The 12700-nt window shown below is 36.9% G+C and overlaps 1 protein-coding gene across 3 annotated transcripts in view; it reads right to left on the minus strand.

The window, feature by feature from the left end:
- Positions 1 to 12700, minus strand: part of HIBADH (3-hydroxyisobutyrate dehydrogenase) — a 215522-nt gene that overhangs the window by 14790 nt on the left and 188032 nt on the right. For all 3 annotated transcript variants that reach the window (XM_074379645.1, XM_003935158.3, XM_010345701.3), the window contains one exon: positions 3951 to 4084. In XM_074379645.1, coding sequence (XP_074235746.1) covers positions 3951 to 4084 — 134 coding nt within the window. The remainder of the gene's footprint in view (positions 1 to 3950; positions 4085 to 12700) is intronic.

The following is a 12700-nucleotide window of genomic DNA, read 5'->3' on the forward strand; positions in this document are numbered from 1 at the left end:
TAGGGGTACCAAGCCCTGGTGCAGTCAAATACTCATGTATAAATTTTGACTCTCCAAAAGCTTAACTACTAATATCCCACTGTTGACTGGAAGCCTCACCAATAACATAAACAGTTGATAAACACATATTTTATATATATATAATATATTGTATCTTTATGGTAAAGTAAGCTAAAGAAAAGAAAATATTAAGAGAATCATTAAGGAAGACAAAATATATTTATTATTCACTAAGCAGAAGTGGATCATCATAAAGGTATTCAATCCCATCATCTTCATAATGAGTTAGGCTGAGGAGGAGGAAGAAGAGGAGGCGTTGCTCTTTGCTGTCTCAGGGGTGACAGACGCAGGAGAGGTGGAGGTGGTAGAAGGGGAGGCAAGAGAGGCAGGTACACTTCGGATAACTTTATGGAAATATAATTTCTATCTGACTTTTTTGCTCTGATTTCTCTAAAAATGATTCTGCATGGTACCAATCTGTCTTCCACTGTTTGCTTTATTTTCAGTGTCTGTATCATAGAAGGGTCCATGTTGTAAAAGAAGTTCAAAGGAGTTTTGAATAATCAGAACTGTTCTGCCAGACTGTCTAATGTCTATCTGTTTGCTGGCACTGCTTGCTATACATCCTTCTTCCTTAATCATCTGGCACTATTCAGAAGCACTCATTTCCATCAAGTCTCTTCTGTTAATTACTCTGGTGTGGTGTCTATTAATAATACTCTTGAATTTCTCCAAGATCCATATCTTGAATGCTTTCATACACTCCCCACCTTTTTTGCCAGATGCACAATCTCTCTAGTGATTTTCCTGATTGGCTCTGCCATAAATCCTGTGAAGAAATCCACAAAATCTGTACAGTTTTTTCCATCAGGAATTTACTGTTGGGGCTTGACAGCTTTCAAGGCATTTTCTACAATAACAATGGCATCTTCAATGGTGTAATCCTTCCAGATTTTCACGATCTTCTTTCTATCAGGGTTTTCTTCCATAGTGACAATCCTTCCCATGGAGTACCATGTGTAGTGAGCCTTAAAGGTCCTCATGATCCCCTAATCTAGAGGCTGAATTAGAGGCATGGTGTTTAGAAACAAGTTGCCCCTTGGATGCCTTCACTGTTGAACTCATGTTATTCTGGGTGGCCAGGGTTATTGTCCAACATCAAAATAACTTTAAAAGTCAGTCCCTCATTGGCAAAGTACTTCCTGACTCCAGGGACAAAGCCGTTGAGGGAAACAATCCAAAACCAGGGTGGTTCTCATTGTCCAGGCCTGCTTGCTATACAACCAAAAGAGGGACAGCTGGTATTTATCTCTTCACTTAAAGCCTCAGGAGTTAGCAACTTTACTGATAAGAGCAGTCCTGATTATCAACCCTACTGCATTTGTACAGAACAGTAGAGTTAGCTTATCCTTTCCTGCCTTAAATCCTGGTGCTTGCTTCTCTTCCTTACTAATAAATGTCCTTTGAACATCCTTTTTTTCCCATAATAGGGCCCCTTTTTTTTCCCATAATAAGTTCATAATGCATTAAAAACTTATTCAGGCAGATAGCCTTTCTCTTTAATGATTTTTTGTTTCTTCTTCTTCTTTTTTTTTTTTTTTTTTTTTAAGACGGCATCACGCTCTGTTGCCCAGGCTGGAGTGCAGTGGCGTGATCTCGGCTCACTGCAACCTCTGCCTCTCAGGTTCAAGCGATTCTTCTGTCTCAGCCTCTAAAGTAGCTGGGATTACAGGCATGTGCCACCACACCAAGCCCGGCCAGTATTTTTAGTAGAGATGGGGTTTCTCGATGTTGGTCAGGCTGGTCTCAAACTCCTGATCTCAGGTGATCTGCCCCACCTCAGCCTCCCAAAGTGCTGGGATTATAGGCGTGAGCCACCATGCCCGGTGCTCTTCAATGATTTTTCTTAATCAGCCTGGGAACTGTCTGCTGTCTCTTGGTCAGCAGAAGCTACTTCTATTATCTCGACATTTTTTAAGCAAACCTCTTCCTAAAATTATCAAACCATCCTTTGCTGGCATTAAATTCTCCAGCTTTAGCTCCTTCACTTTCTTTTTGCTTTAAGTTGTCATATAATGACTTCACTTTTTCTTGAATCATATTAGATAAAGGCATGCCTTTCTATAGCAATCCTGCAACCACATAAAAGCTGCATTTTCACTGTGAGATAAAAAGATGTTGTACAAAAAGTGCAAGCCTGCTGGAGTAGCTGCAATGATTGGTTCATGAATATTCTTTTCTTTTTTTACAATGGTCCTTACATTGGATTTGTTTATCTTAAAGGGGAAATGCAGCTGCAGACCTCAATCCATGGTACATATCAAGCAATTCAAATTTTTCTTGTAATGTCATAACTTTTCTGAGTTTCTTGGGAGTACTTCCAGCATCACTAGTGGCACTCTGTATGGGTCCCATGGTGTCATTCAAGGTTTATGATATTGCACTAAACATGATGAAAAATACAAGAGAATCGCAAGAGATCAATTTTTACTATGATACAACATTTACTGAAGAGATGAACCACTCACACAAAGATTAGTGTCACATGACATTTTATGCCAATATTCGTAACACTTGCGTTCACTGCAATAGCAATAGGAGGTGGGCACAAAATTATTACAGTAGTACAGTATTACTATAGTTAATTTTATGCAGTTACGATTTATTTTGTATTTTTCTGAGATGGAGTTCTGCTCTTGTCACGAGGCCGGAGTGCAGTGGCGTGATCTCACCCCACTGCAACCTCTGCCTCCCAGGTTCAAGCAATTCTCCTGCCTCAGCCTCCCTAGTAGCTGGGACTACAGGGCGCACCACCACACCCGGCTAATTTTGTGTATTTTAGTAGAGACAGGGTTTTACCATGTTGGCCACAATGGTCTCGATCTCCTGACCTCGTGATCCGCCCGACTCGGCCTCCCAAAGTCCTGGGATTAAAGGCATGAGCCACCATGCCTGGCCTACAGTTATGATTTAATACTTCTTTACATTTGTTTACATTTCTCTCAACTGTGAATGGTCCCATGTATGGTCTATAAATGTAAGTTTTGATAAATTTTAACTCTTTATAACAGATTTGTGCATATTTATAGACTGGTATCTATCTACATATATTTTATGCATTCATGACATATCTAAGTTTTTCTTAAATTTTTTAAAGTATTTCTAGGCCATGCAGTTCATCTGTTTTTTCAAACTGTCACAAATCTTCAAAAAAATTTTGAAGATATCTATGGAAAAAAATACATGTATAAGTGGACCCATGGAGTTCAAATCTCTGTTGTTCAAGGGTCAATTGTCATTACAAAATTAGATGGAGGAAAATAGCAACTCAGAAACGAGCTCTTCACATAAAAGCAGTTTTAAGGGTGATTTCAGTAGTTGCTTGAATGATGTGTTAAGATCCTAACAATGAATTTTTTTTTCCTTTTTTCTTTTTTTTAAAAACAGATTCTTGCTCTATCACCCAGGGTGACTGCAGTGGTACTATCATGGTGCACTGCAACTTCGATTCCCCACCGCTGGGCTCAGGTGATTCCCCCCACCTCAGCCTCCTAAGTAGCTGGGACTACAGGTTTATGTCACCACACTCAACTAATGTTGTTTTTTTGTAGAGATGGGGTCTTACTATGCTGCCCTGGCTGGTGTCAAACTCCTGGGCTCAAGTGATTCTCCTGCCTCAGCCTCCCAAAATATTGAGATTACAGGCATGAGCCACAATGTCTGGCCAATAATAGAACTTTTAGTATCTTTTTAAATAAGTAAATTGGCTGATGTCTGCTTAAGCCCATCAGGAATGATGCAAAACTAATTTATTCCAAATACATTTTTTAAAAAATCTGAGCAAAGAATCCAGAGATTAAAGAGAGAAAAAAAAATGTGGTCAGGAAAGAGAAAGGAACATTAGCCAATTTTACATCATCAAGTCAAGGCCATTAATGTAAAAATCTTACCTGCCCAGTACCAACAGCTCCACAATACACCACATTGGAGCCCATGCACCCAAGCAACTCTTGGGCAGCAGCAAATTCGTCTTCAACTCCTCCCACCATAAATGTGAGGTTCCCAGATCTTGCAGCTCCTACACCTGAATCATTTGGGGATAAACAGATCGAAGCAAAAGAATACATTTCTTAAAATGTTTAGGTAGATAATAAAATTAGAGAAATCAACTTAAAAACATCCTACCTCCAAACTGTATTTATGCCACACATGTGTAAGATACTCTAAATCTCTATAGAAATATTCAGTAATCAAGTATCACCCAGGTTAATCACAAACCAAAAGAGACATAGAGATTGTTATACTCTTAATCTCAACTTACCTTAATCATTTTGGCACAACCATGGCATAATAGATAAGGGAACTGAAAATGTAAATTTTATTATTCCCATGCATCCATTATTCTCCTAAGAAACTATTAAGTTACAGAAAGTATACAAAAAAAGGTTTACCTGGGCCCTGATCAGCAAAGGAGCAGCCAGAGAGAGGTCTGCTGCCCATGTTGGATTTGGGGTTCTTACTCTCTATAAATACTATCTATAAAGAGATCTACAAAGAGGGAGACCTGGCTGTTTGTTCTATAAACAAGTAGGCATTTCAGATGGTAAGATTCTTTTTTTAAGGCAAGGAAAACTTGCTTATTTTGACTGATTATTCTCGTGCACTTTTCAACATTACTTGATTTTTCTTTTTCTTCCTCCTATTCATCTTTTGGGCAATTTATTTTTAGTGATATGAGCAGGAAGAAGAAATAAACTTTAACACTGGCTTCACTACTCCTTAGTAGCTTTTAACAAAGGCTTAACGCATGTTCATTCATTCAAATGACTGGAGAAACAACTTTTAATTTAGCACAGAAAACATGATCTAGACTTGTCCTAAAGGGAGAGGAAGAAGCTTCATTCATCTAAATTTTTTTTTTTTTTTTAAGACAGAGTCTCGCTCTGCTGCCCAGGCCGGAGTGCAATGGCACGATCTCGGCTCACTGCAATCTCCACCTCCTGGGTTCAAGTGATTCTCCTGCCTCAGCCTGCCAAGTAGCTGGGATTACAAGTACCTGCCACCATGCTTGGCTAATTTTTGTATATTTAGTAGAGACAGGGTTTCACCACGTTGGCAAAGCTGGTCTCTAACTCCTGAACTCAGATGATCTGCCTGCCTCAGCCTCCCAAAGTGCTAAGATTATAGGCATGAGCCACCATGCCTAGATAATTCATCTAAATTTTTATTAACTATAAAATAAAACCAAGAGTATTTTAATACTTTTGGTTTTAATATTAATTAAAAGTATTAATAACTTCTTCATAGATTGGTTGTGAATATGTAAACATATGCTGTAAAATAAAAATGCTGTTTATTTACTTTTTGAGACAGGGCCTTGCTCTATCACCCTGGCTGGAGTGCAGTTATCATAGCTCACTGTAGCCTGTTTTTAATATTCAAATAAATCTTGATTCGGAATTTTCAAATTAGGCTTTCTTTTTCAAAACTTCCTAGGAAAGTATGTGGAATTCATTTTATAGTACAGTAAGAACAAAGAAACTATAACTGTAGTATGTATCAAATTTGGCCATTAGAATAGACAGCTGCAAATAATGTCCTGCTTTTGAATTTCATGTATTCACTGAAATACAGTATTTGTTTTTTAAAAGCCCAAGTAAAGAGATAACTATTTCATTCAAACTGTGAATATTTTGCTATTGTCAAATCAAGTAGCTTTCCATTTTACAGTTTATATTATTCATAACCAATTATTAAAATCAAAGAAGTCAGCATTATGCTAGCCAAATAATCTTGGAAGAGTGCCCACATGTTATGAAAACCTGAGATGCTCACATATATGGTTAAATTACATTATTTCTCAATGTCTTCACTTTGAAATGGATTATAGACAAAAACCCAATTTATAAAAAAAAAAAAAGCTTTCAATTGGTTAATCTATGCCATTTGAACATTCTTATAACATTAACATTTAAGTGACTCTTGTTTTGTTAGTTTCTAATTTACTTTATCAAGATGGTAAACCATTACTGTTTTACAATTATTTTGCTCAATTTCTATAGCCATTTTTATTCAAACCATGTAACTACAATTCCTCATAATCCTGATGGTCTCACCTAGAGAAATTAAGTAGATGATTTAAGTGAAAGCTTACAAACAAATCCAGCACTAGCCATCATAGGTCAATAGCTTTGCATTGTATTTAGATTACAGGTTGCTGAATAGCTTCAGAGGGTCAGTTATTTTAAAAAAAAAAAAAAATTAATGCTGACAATGGTTATCAGCTGGTTAGTCTTTTGACAGGTGTACTTTCTCACTTGTTCATATACATATTTTAAAAAGCGGAAATAAGTTGCTTAAGCAAGAGAAGACCACAAAAGAAAGAGTAATTTATCTTTTAATTCAAAGGTCTGTATAGTTCTTCTCTTTCCTCATATTGACGTCGTATCATAATTATTTCTGACTTTATCATAACCTACATCCCAAAGTAAGGGTTTGACTAAAATGGGTAATGCTAAAGTTCTGGCATTCCTTGGAACCAAATCTTACCTTCTCATACATATTCCTTAATCATACAACACTATCAAGCCTAGTCCCACTGCAAAGGCAGAATTAAGACCTAAATTAGCTAGGCATGGTGGCTCACAGTTGTAATCTCAGCACTTTGGGAGGCTGAGGAGGGTGGACTGCCTGAGCCCAGGAGTTTGAGACCAGCCTGGGCAACATGGTGAAATCCCGTCTCTATAAAAAGTATAAAAATTAGCTGGGCATGGTGGCATGCGCCTGTAGTCCCAGCTACTCAGGAGGCTGAGGTGGGAGGATTGCTTGAACCCAGAAGGTAGAGGTTGCAGTGAGCCAAGATCATGCCACTGCACTCAGGTTTTATGAAAACCCGATATGCTCACACATATGGTTAAATTACATTATTTCAAAATATATTCACTTTGAGATGGATTATATACAAAAACCCAATTTATAAAAAATGCTTTGAATTAGTTAATCTGTCATTCAAATATTCTTATAACATTAACATTTAAGTGTTGTTTTATTTCTAATTTACTTTATCAAGATGGTAAACCACTAAGGTTTTACAACTATTTTGCTCAATTTAGATTTGTATTTAGTGTCAATTTGGTATTTGGTCTCAATTTTATTTGTATTTAGATTACAGGCTGCTAAATAGCTTCAGAGTCATTTATTAAAAAAAGAAAATTAATGCTGACAATGGTTCTCAGCTGGTTAGTCTTTTAGACAACAAAGAGAGACCCTGTCTCAAAACAAAACAAAAAGACTGAAATTATCCTGAAATAAACATAACCATTTGAACTTAGGAAAGAATATCTAGAAAGCTGGGACTCTAAAGCTGTGTAAGACATCTTATGGATTTCAGAAGACACTGTATAGATTTTTATGTCTATCAAAAATAAGAAATGTATTACAATGATATGCCATTTTAATTCAAATCCATTTTCTAAAATATAAAAATACAGAATGCATACTCGGGTAGCTGCTAGAATACTGGAAGAAATATTTATTTTACTATATATTTCAATAATTGTATATACAAAACTAAAATCCACCCTGTGCTTAAATCTATTATAGCATTTATCAAAGCTTATTAAAATCTTGGATTTTCTTGTCTGATGCCTCCATTATAAAATCCTATAAAGCAAGCACCGGGGTCGTGGTTTGCCAGCATCCCCATTATCTATTACAGTGCAGGATATATTCAACAAATGGGTGGTTGATAGTTAGTATGCATCATAGAAAAGGTAAAGAATCTGGAAATGTTATAATTTGTTTTAGGGATGTGCCACTTGCTGGCTGTGTGACAAATTATTTAACTTTTGAGTCTTGGTGTATAAATGGGAAAAGTATTAATTACTTCTTCATAGACTGGCTGTGAATATGTAAACATATGCTGTAAAATAAAAATGCTATTTATTTTTTGAGACATGCCCTTGCTCTGTCACACTGGCTGAACTGCAACAGTCATAGCTCACTGCAGCCTTAACCTTCCAGGCTCAAGCAATCCTCCCATCCCAGCTTGGACTACAGGCATGTGCCACCATGCCTGGCTGTTAGGTTTTTCTTTGTTTTGATAGAGACAGGGTTTCACTTTATTGCTCAGGTTGGTCTCCAACTCCTGGGCTCAAGCAACTCTCCTGCCTTGGCCTCCAAAAGTGCTGAGATTATAGGTGTGAACCACCATGCCCAGCTAAAAATGCTACTTTAATGTAAGGACTTAATACTTTTTAACTTGAATTTGTGAAGTGGGCATTTTTCCTAGTTACCTAAGCCATTGTCTTCTCTGGGATAATTTTAGCCTTTCTTTTTAAGTGTTAGCAGGTTTGGGCTGCATCTATAAATAACAGAAGCAGGCTGGTGCAGGTTAAGAAGAACTATAATGGGGCCGGGCGCGGTGGCTCATGCCTGTAATCCCAGCACTTTGGGAGGCCAAGGTGGGTGGATCACAAGGTCAAGAGATCGAGACCATCTGGTCAACATGGTGAAACCCTGTCTCTACTAAAAATACAAAAAAATCAGCTGGGCGTGGTGGCGCATGCCTGTAATCCCAGCTACTCAGGAGGCTGAAGCAGGAGAATTGCCTGAACCCAGGAGGCAGAGGTTTCGGTGAGCCAAGATCGTGCCATTGCACTCCAGCCTGGGTAACAAGAGTGAAACTCCATCTCAAAAAAAAAAAAAAAAAAAAAGAATTATAATGGTCTACAGCCACTATGTTAAGATTACGTCACTGTAAAGACTTCTTGCAAAATCTTTTAATGGCAGCTTAGTGAATGGGAAAGATACAAGAAATATGCATTTGTTTTTATCTATTCAACACAATTAACTGGGCACCTACTAAGTAGCAGGCCCTGTGGTAAGCACTCGGGTGAAGGATGAATCACAAATGTCCCTGCCCCTAAGAAGTTACATACTGGTTATCCAGCCACTTCTCTCATTGTCTGTCACTACCACCCTGGTCTGAGCCGCAGGCATGCTCTGCCTGGACTACTGCAATAGTCTCCTACTTGATCTTCCTTCTCCTCTTGTCTCTGAAGTCTATTCTCCATATAGTAACTAGAGGAATCCTCTTAAAATATAAATCTAGTTCACCCAGTTCATGTTTGTTCCTTATCCCAACCCTCCAAAGACTTCCTATCACTCAGCATAAAATCCCAAGTCCTACAAAGCCCTACATAATATGCTCTGGGCTACCTCTCCTATTTCATTTCATAGCATTCTTCCCATCACTTGCTGCTTTCCAGCCACTTTGGCCTCGTTGCTGTTCTTGAAACAGGTGAGGTATGTTCCCATCTCAAAGCCTGGAAGTTGCTATTCCTTTTGCCTGAAATATTCTTCGCCCAGATATTCATGACTGGTATAGTTAAGTTTATTCAAGTCTCTGTTCAAAATTCACCTCTTCAGAGAGGACTTTCCTGATCACTCAGCCTAACAATCTAAAATGGCATCTCATCACTCTCTCCTTTTCCTGCTTCAATTTTATTCATAGCAATTATCACCTCTTTCACACTTTGATTTGTTACTGGTCTGTATTCCCTATACTACTAGCCTCCATGAGGGCAGTGATTGTTGGCTCATTCACTCACATCCACTAACTCTAGAACAAAAGAGATTCTCAGGAGGCAAGAGGGAAGGAAAGTCAAGGAAACAAAGGATGACGATAATACCATGTGATAACTGCTCTCACAAGATATGCCCGAGATGCCAAGGATCAGAGACAAAGCATTTCGATCATTCCAGCAAGTCATTAAAAGCTGTTCACCCTGTTTCTTCATCTATGATGTGAAGTGGTTAGAGAAAATTATCACTGAACTACTTTTAAGCTTTTGAAATTCTATAATTTTGGGGTTTCAAGTTCCTAATCATCTACTTTCCTGCATTTATCATATTAATAAATAAAACCATGGCATATTTTACTTTGTACAAAAAAAATAGTTCCGAATGAGAAAAAAAAAATGTTCTCATGTAACTACATTAACTCTAAAACACCTAAATATTTGTGGCTGCCTCTAGTGCTTTTTCTAACATTTTCCAGTGATGATGTCTCCATTGTTTCCCATAATACTAGAATTGGAAATGTTGAACTCATTTGTATAAGTACATGAAAAGGCAAGTGACCAAACCATGCAAAATGGGTATCTGACTACCCTGATTTTAAAGTGATAGACATCTGTCACTTCTCTTGGTAGTCTGTTTTGATTTTAATGAGCCTTATAGTGGAGAAGCACTTTTAAATCTAAGCACAAAGTCTCTAAGTCAGCTTCTCTATCTCAAAAAAAGGTATCGTAGAAGACTCCATTTGCTAAACTAGCTTCCTTCTTTCCTTCCACACCTACTTATAGTTGACATAAAAAAATTGATCATTGGAGATCCATTCTTTAGTGGTCTTCAACCCTGGGATTGAAGAAGAAACAATTCTTGTTCTCAAGGAGTTTGAAATCTTGTACTTGTGATGGTGCGGGGAGGGGGAAGTTGGAAAATGGAGGTAGGGGAAGGGATAAGGAAAATGCATATGGCTAATAAAAGAGTCAGATTGATGCTATTAGAGGGTATACGGTTATACAAAGGTCCAAAGAAGAAAAATATAATCAGCAAATATTTATGCAGTGCCTTTAACAACTTGCTAGATCTTTGTGCTATGTGTAAAGATTCAACGAGTAAGCATATTTTCTGAATCAAAAATAAGGACTTGTTTGCTGTTATATTCAGAGACTACCTGAAATACGGCTATCACAGAAAGTCCAAAATGTAAAGTCATGGTAGATATAAAACCTAGTCTTTGTACTCAAAAAGTCCAAAATATAATTAGGGAAAAGAGACAGAAGAAAATGCCAAAAGGTAGCATCATAAACCAAGTGTCAGATCAATGAGGGCAACTGCCACCAAATCCCAATTCCTCCTTTCATTTTTCAAACCTTCGTCATTGAAAGAATAATAAATTATCGGAAAGAGAGGGATGAAAAAGAAAACAAATTGTTCTCAAAGAGCAATATTCTTGCTGTCAACTGTGGGTAGGCATATAAAAACTCTGTTAAGAATATAGGTATTCTGAATCCATTTGCAAATCTAGTTCAGAGCAGGTTAAACTAACATGAACTGAGCAAATAATCTGGTATGCTTTTTATTAGACGCTGAGGTTCTGCCTGTTATCTAAATGCACATAATACTCTACCTCTCTTCACAACCAATGTGGGCTTGCTTATGAGAGCAGAAAATAAGAAATAAGGAGAAATAAGTTCAAGAGACCTACTGTACAACATGGTGATTATAGTTAATAACAATGTATTGTATTCTTGAAAATTGCTAAAAGAGATTTTAAGTGCCCTTATCACAAAAATAGTATGTAAGGTAATGCATATTTAGCCATTCCACAATATATACATCTTTTAAAATATCATGTTGTACATGCTAAATATCAACGATTTTTGTCAATTAAAAATAGAATTTTCAAAAGAACAAAATCCGTATTAAGAACAATTAAAAAAAAACATAGTATCTCACAACAAATCTCAAATATGAATCTGAGTATCTTAGAAGTCTTGGGAAACCCTGTTTGGGAGGAAGCATATCTCTTCCTTGAACTGAGTTACATAGTTTTAAAAATTCTCATTTGGAACTTCATGCAGGAATAGCAAATGAAGTAATGAACAACGTTTGCACATTTTTGCATCAAAAATAGTGACCGTTTTTTTGCAAGATAAACTGAATTAAAGTTTGGTTCTTGCTTTATATCCTTTTCAGGCTAATCTTAGCCTTCTGCCTATAAAAGAGGTAAAAATTAAAATAAATCACCTCATTCTAACATTTATGCTTATCTGTCTCCCAATCTTTGGGCAGTTTTATTTGATATAAGAATGAAAACAGGCTCAAGTCTTAAATTATACATTAACATGAAAATAACCCGCAACAGAAAACATCATTCAATATTAGCATTTCTTATATAGTCTCAAGTTCCTTCCATTTTTTCTCCATTGTTATTCTTTCTGAAGTGCCTGTATATTTATGCTTCAGCAAAAAGGAGAACTATATAACTCATTGTACATTCTCTTCCATCTTGAGTTGTAGAAGGAATGAATTTTCTCTTCTCTCCTTAAATGATCTCTAATTTTTAAATCTCTATTTTCCTTCTCAGTGAATCCTAATCACTTCTCTGATTTCCTCAACTATGCTTGCAACAAAAACTACCACTTGATGCATGCTGAAAACTATTTGTAATGGCCAGAATGTGTAATGATTCTTCAGGTACCACCCATGCCTATCTCGGGCTGTTCCCTCACATGAAATATCCTTCCCTGCCTTCTTTGCCTGCCTGACTCCTGCCTATTTTTCAAAACTCAACTCATGTCAACTCTGAGAAGTATTTCATGACCCCCCTTTCTCTATCCTTAAAACATTCCTGGTGATGTCTCTAACAAAGCACTTACACTACTCTAATCAATGATTTTTCTGGTGTGTCTTATTAAGATCTTTATGGACATGAGCTGTTTGAATCTTTGCACCCAGCACATGGCATGTGTCTGATAAATGTTAATTTTCTTCTTAGAAGGCAGGCAGCTATCAATAACTAATAAAATGATCAAGAATACTCATTAAGACTTAATGTTTTCTAGTTTATCAAAAAAGCTCAACTTTTTAGTATCAATGTTTATTATATTCTTGAAATTTATTGAGTTTT

Source organism: Saimiri boliviensis, chromosome 10, assembly GCF_048565385.1.
Source record: "Saimiri boliviensis isolate mSaiBol1 chromosome 10, mSaiBol1.pri, whole genome shotgun sequence".
In the NCBI taxonomy this organism is placed as follows: domain Eukaryota; kingdom Metazoa; phylum Chordata; class Mammalia; order Primates; family Cebidae; genus Saimiri; species Saimiri boliviensis.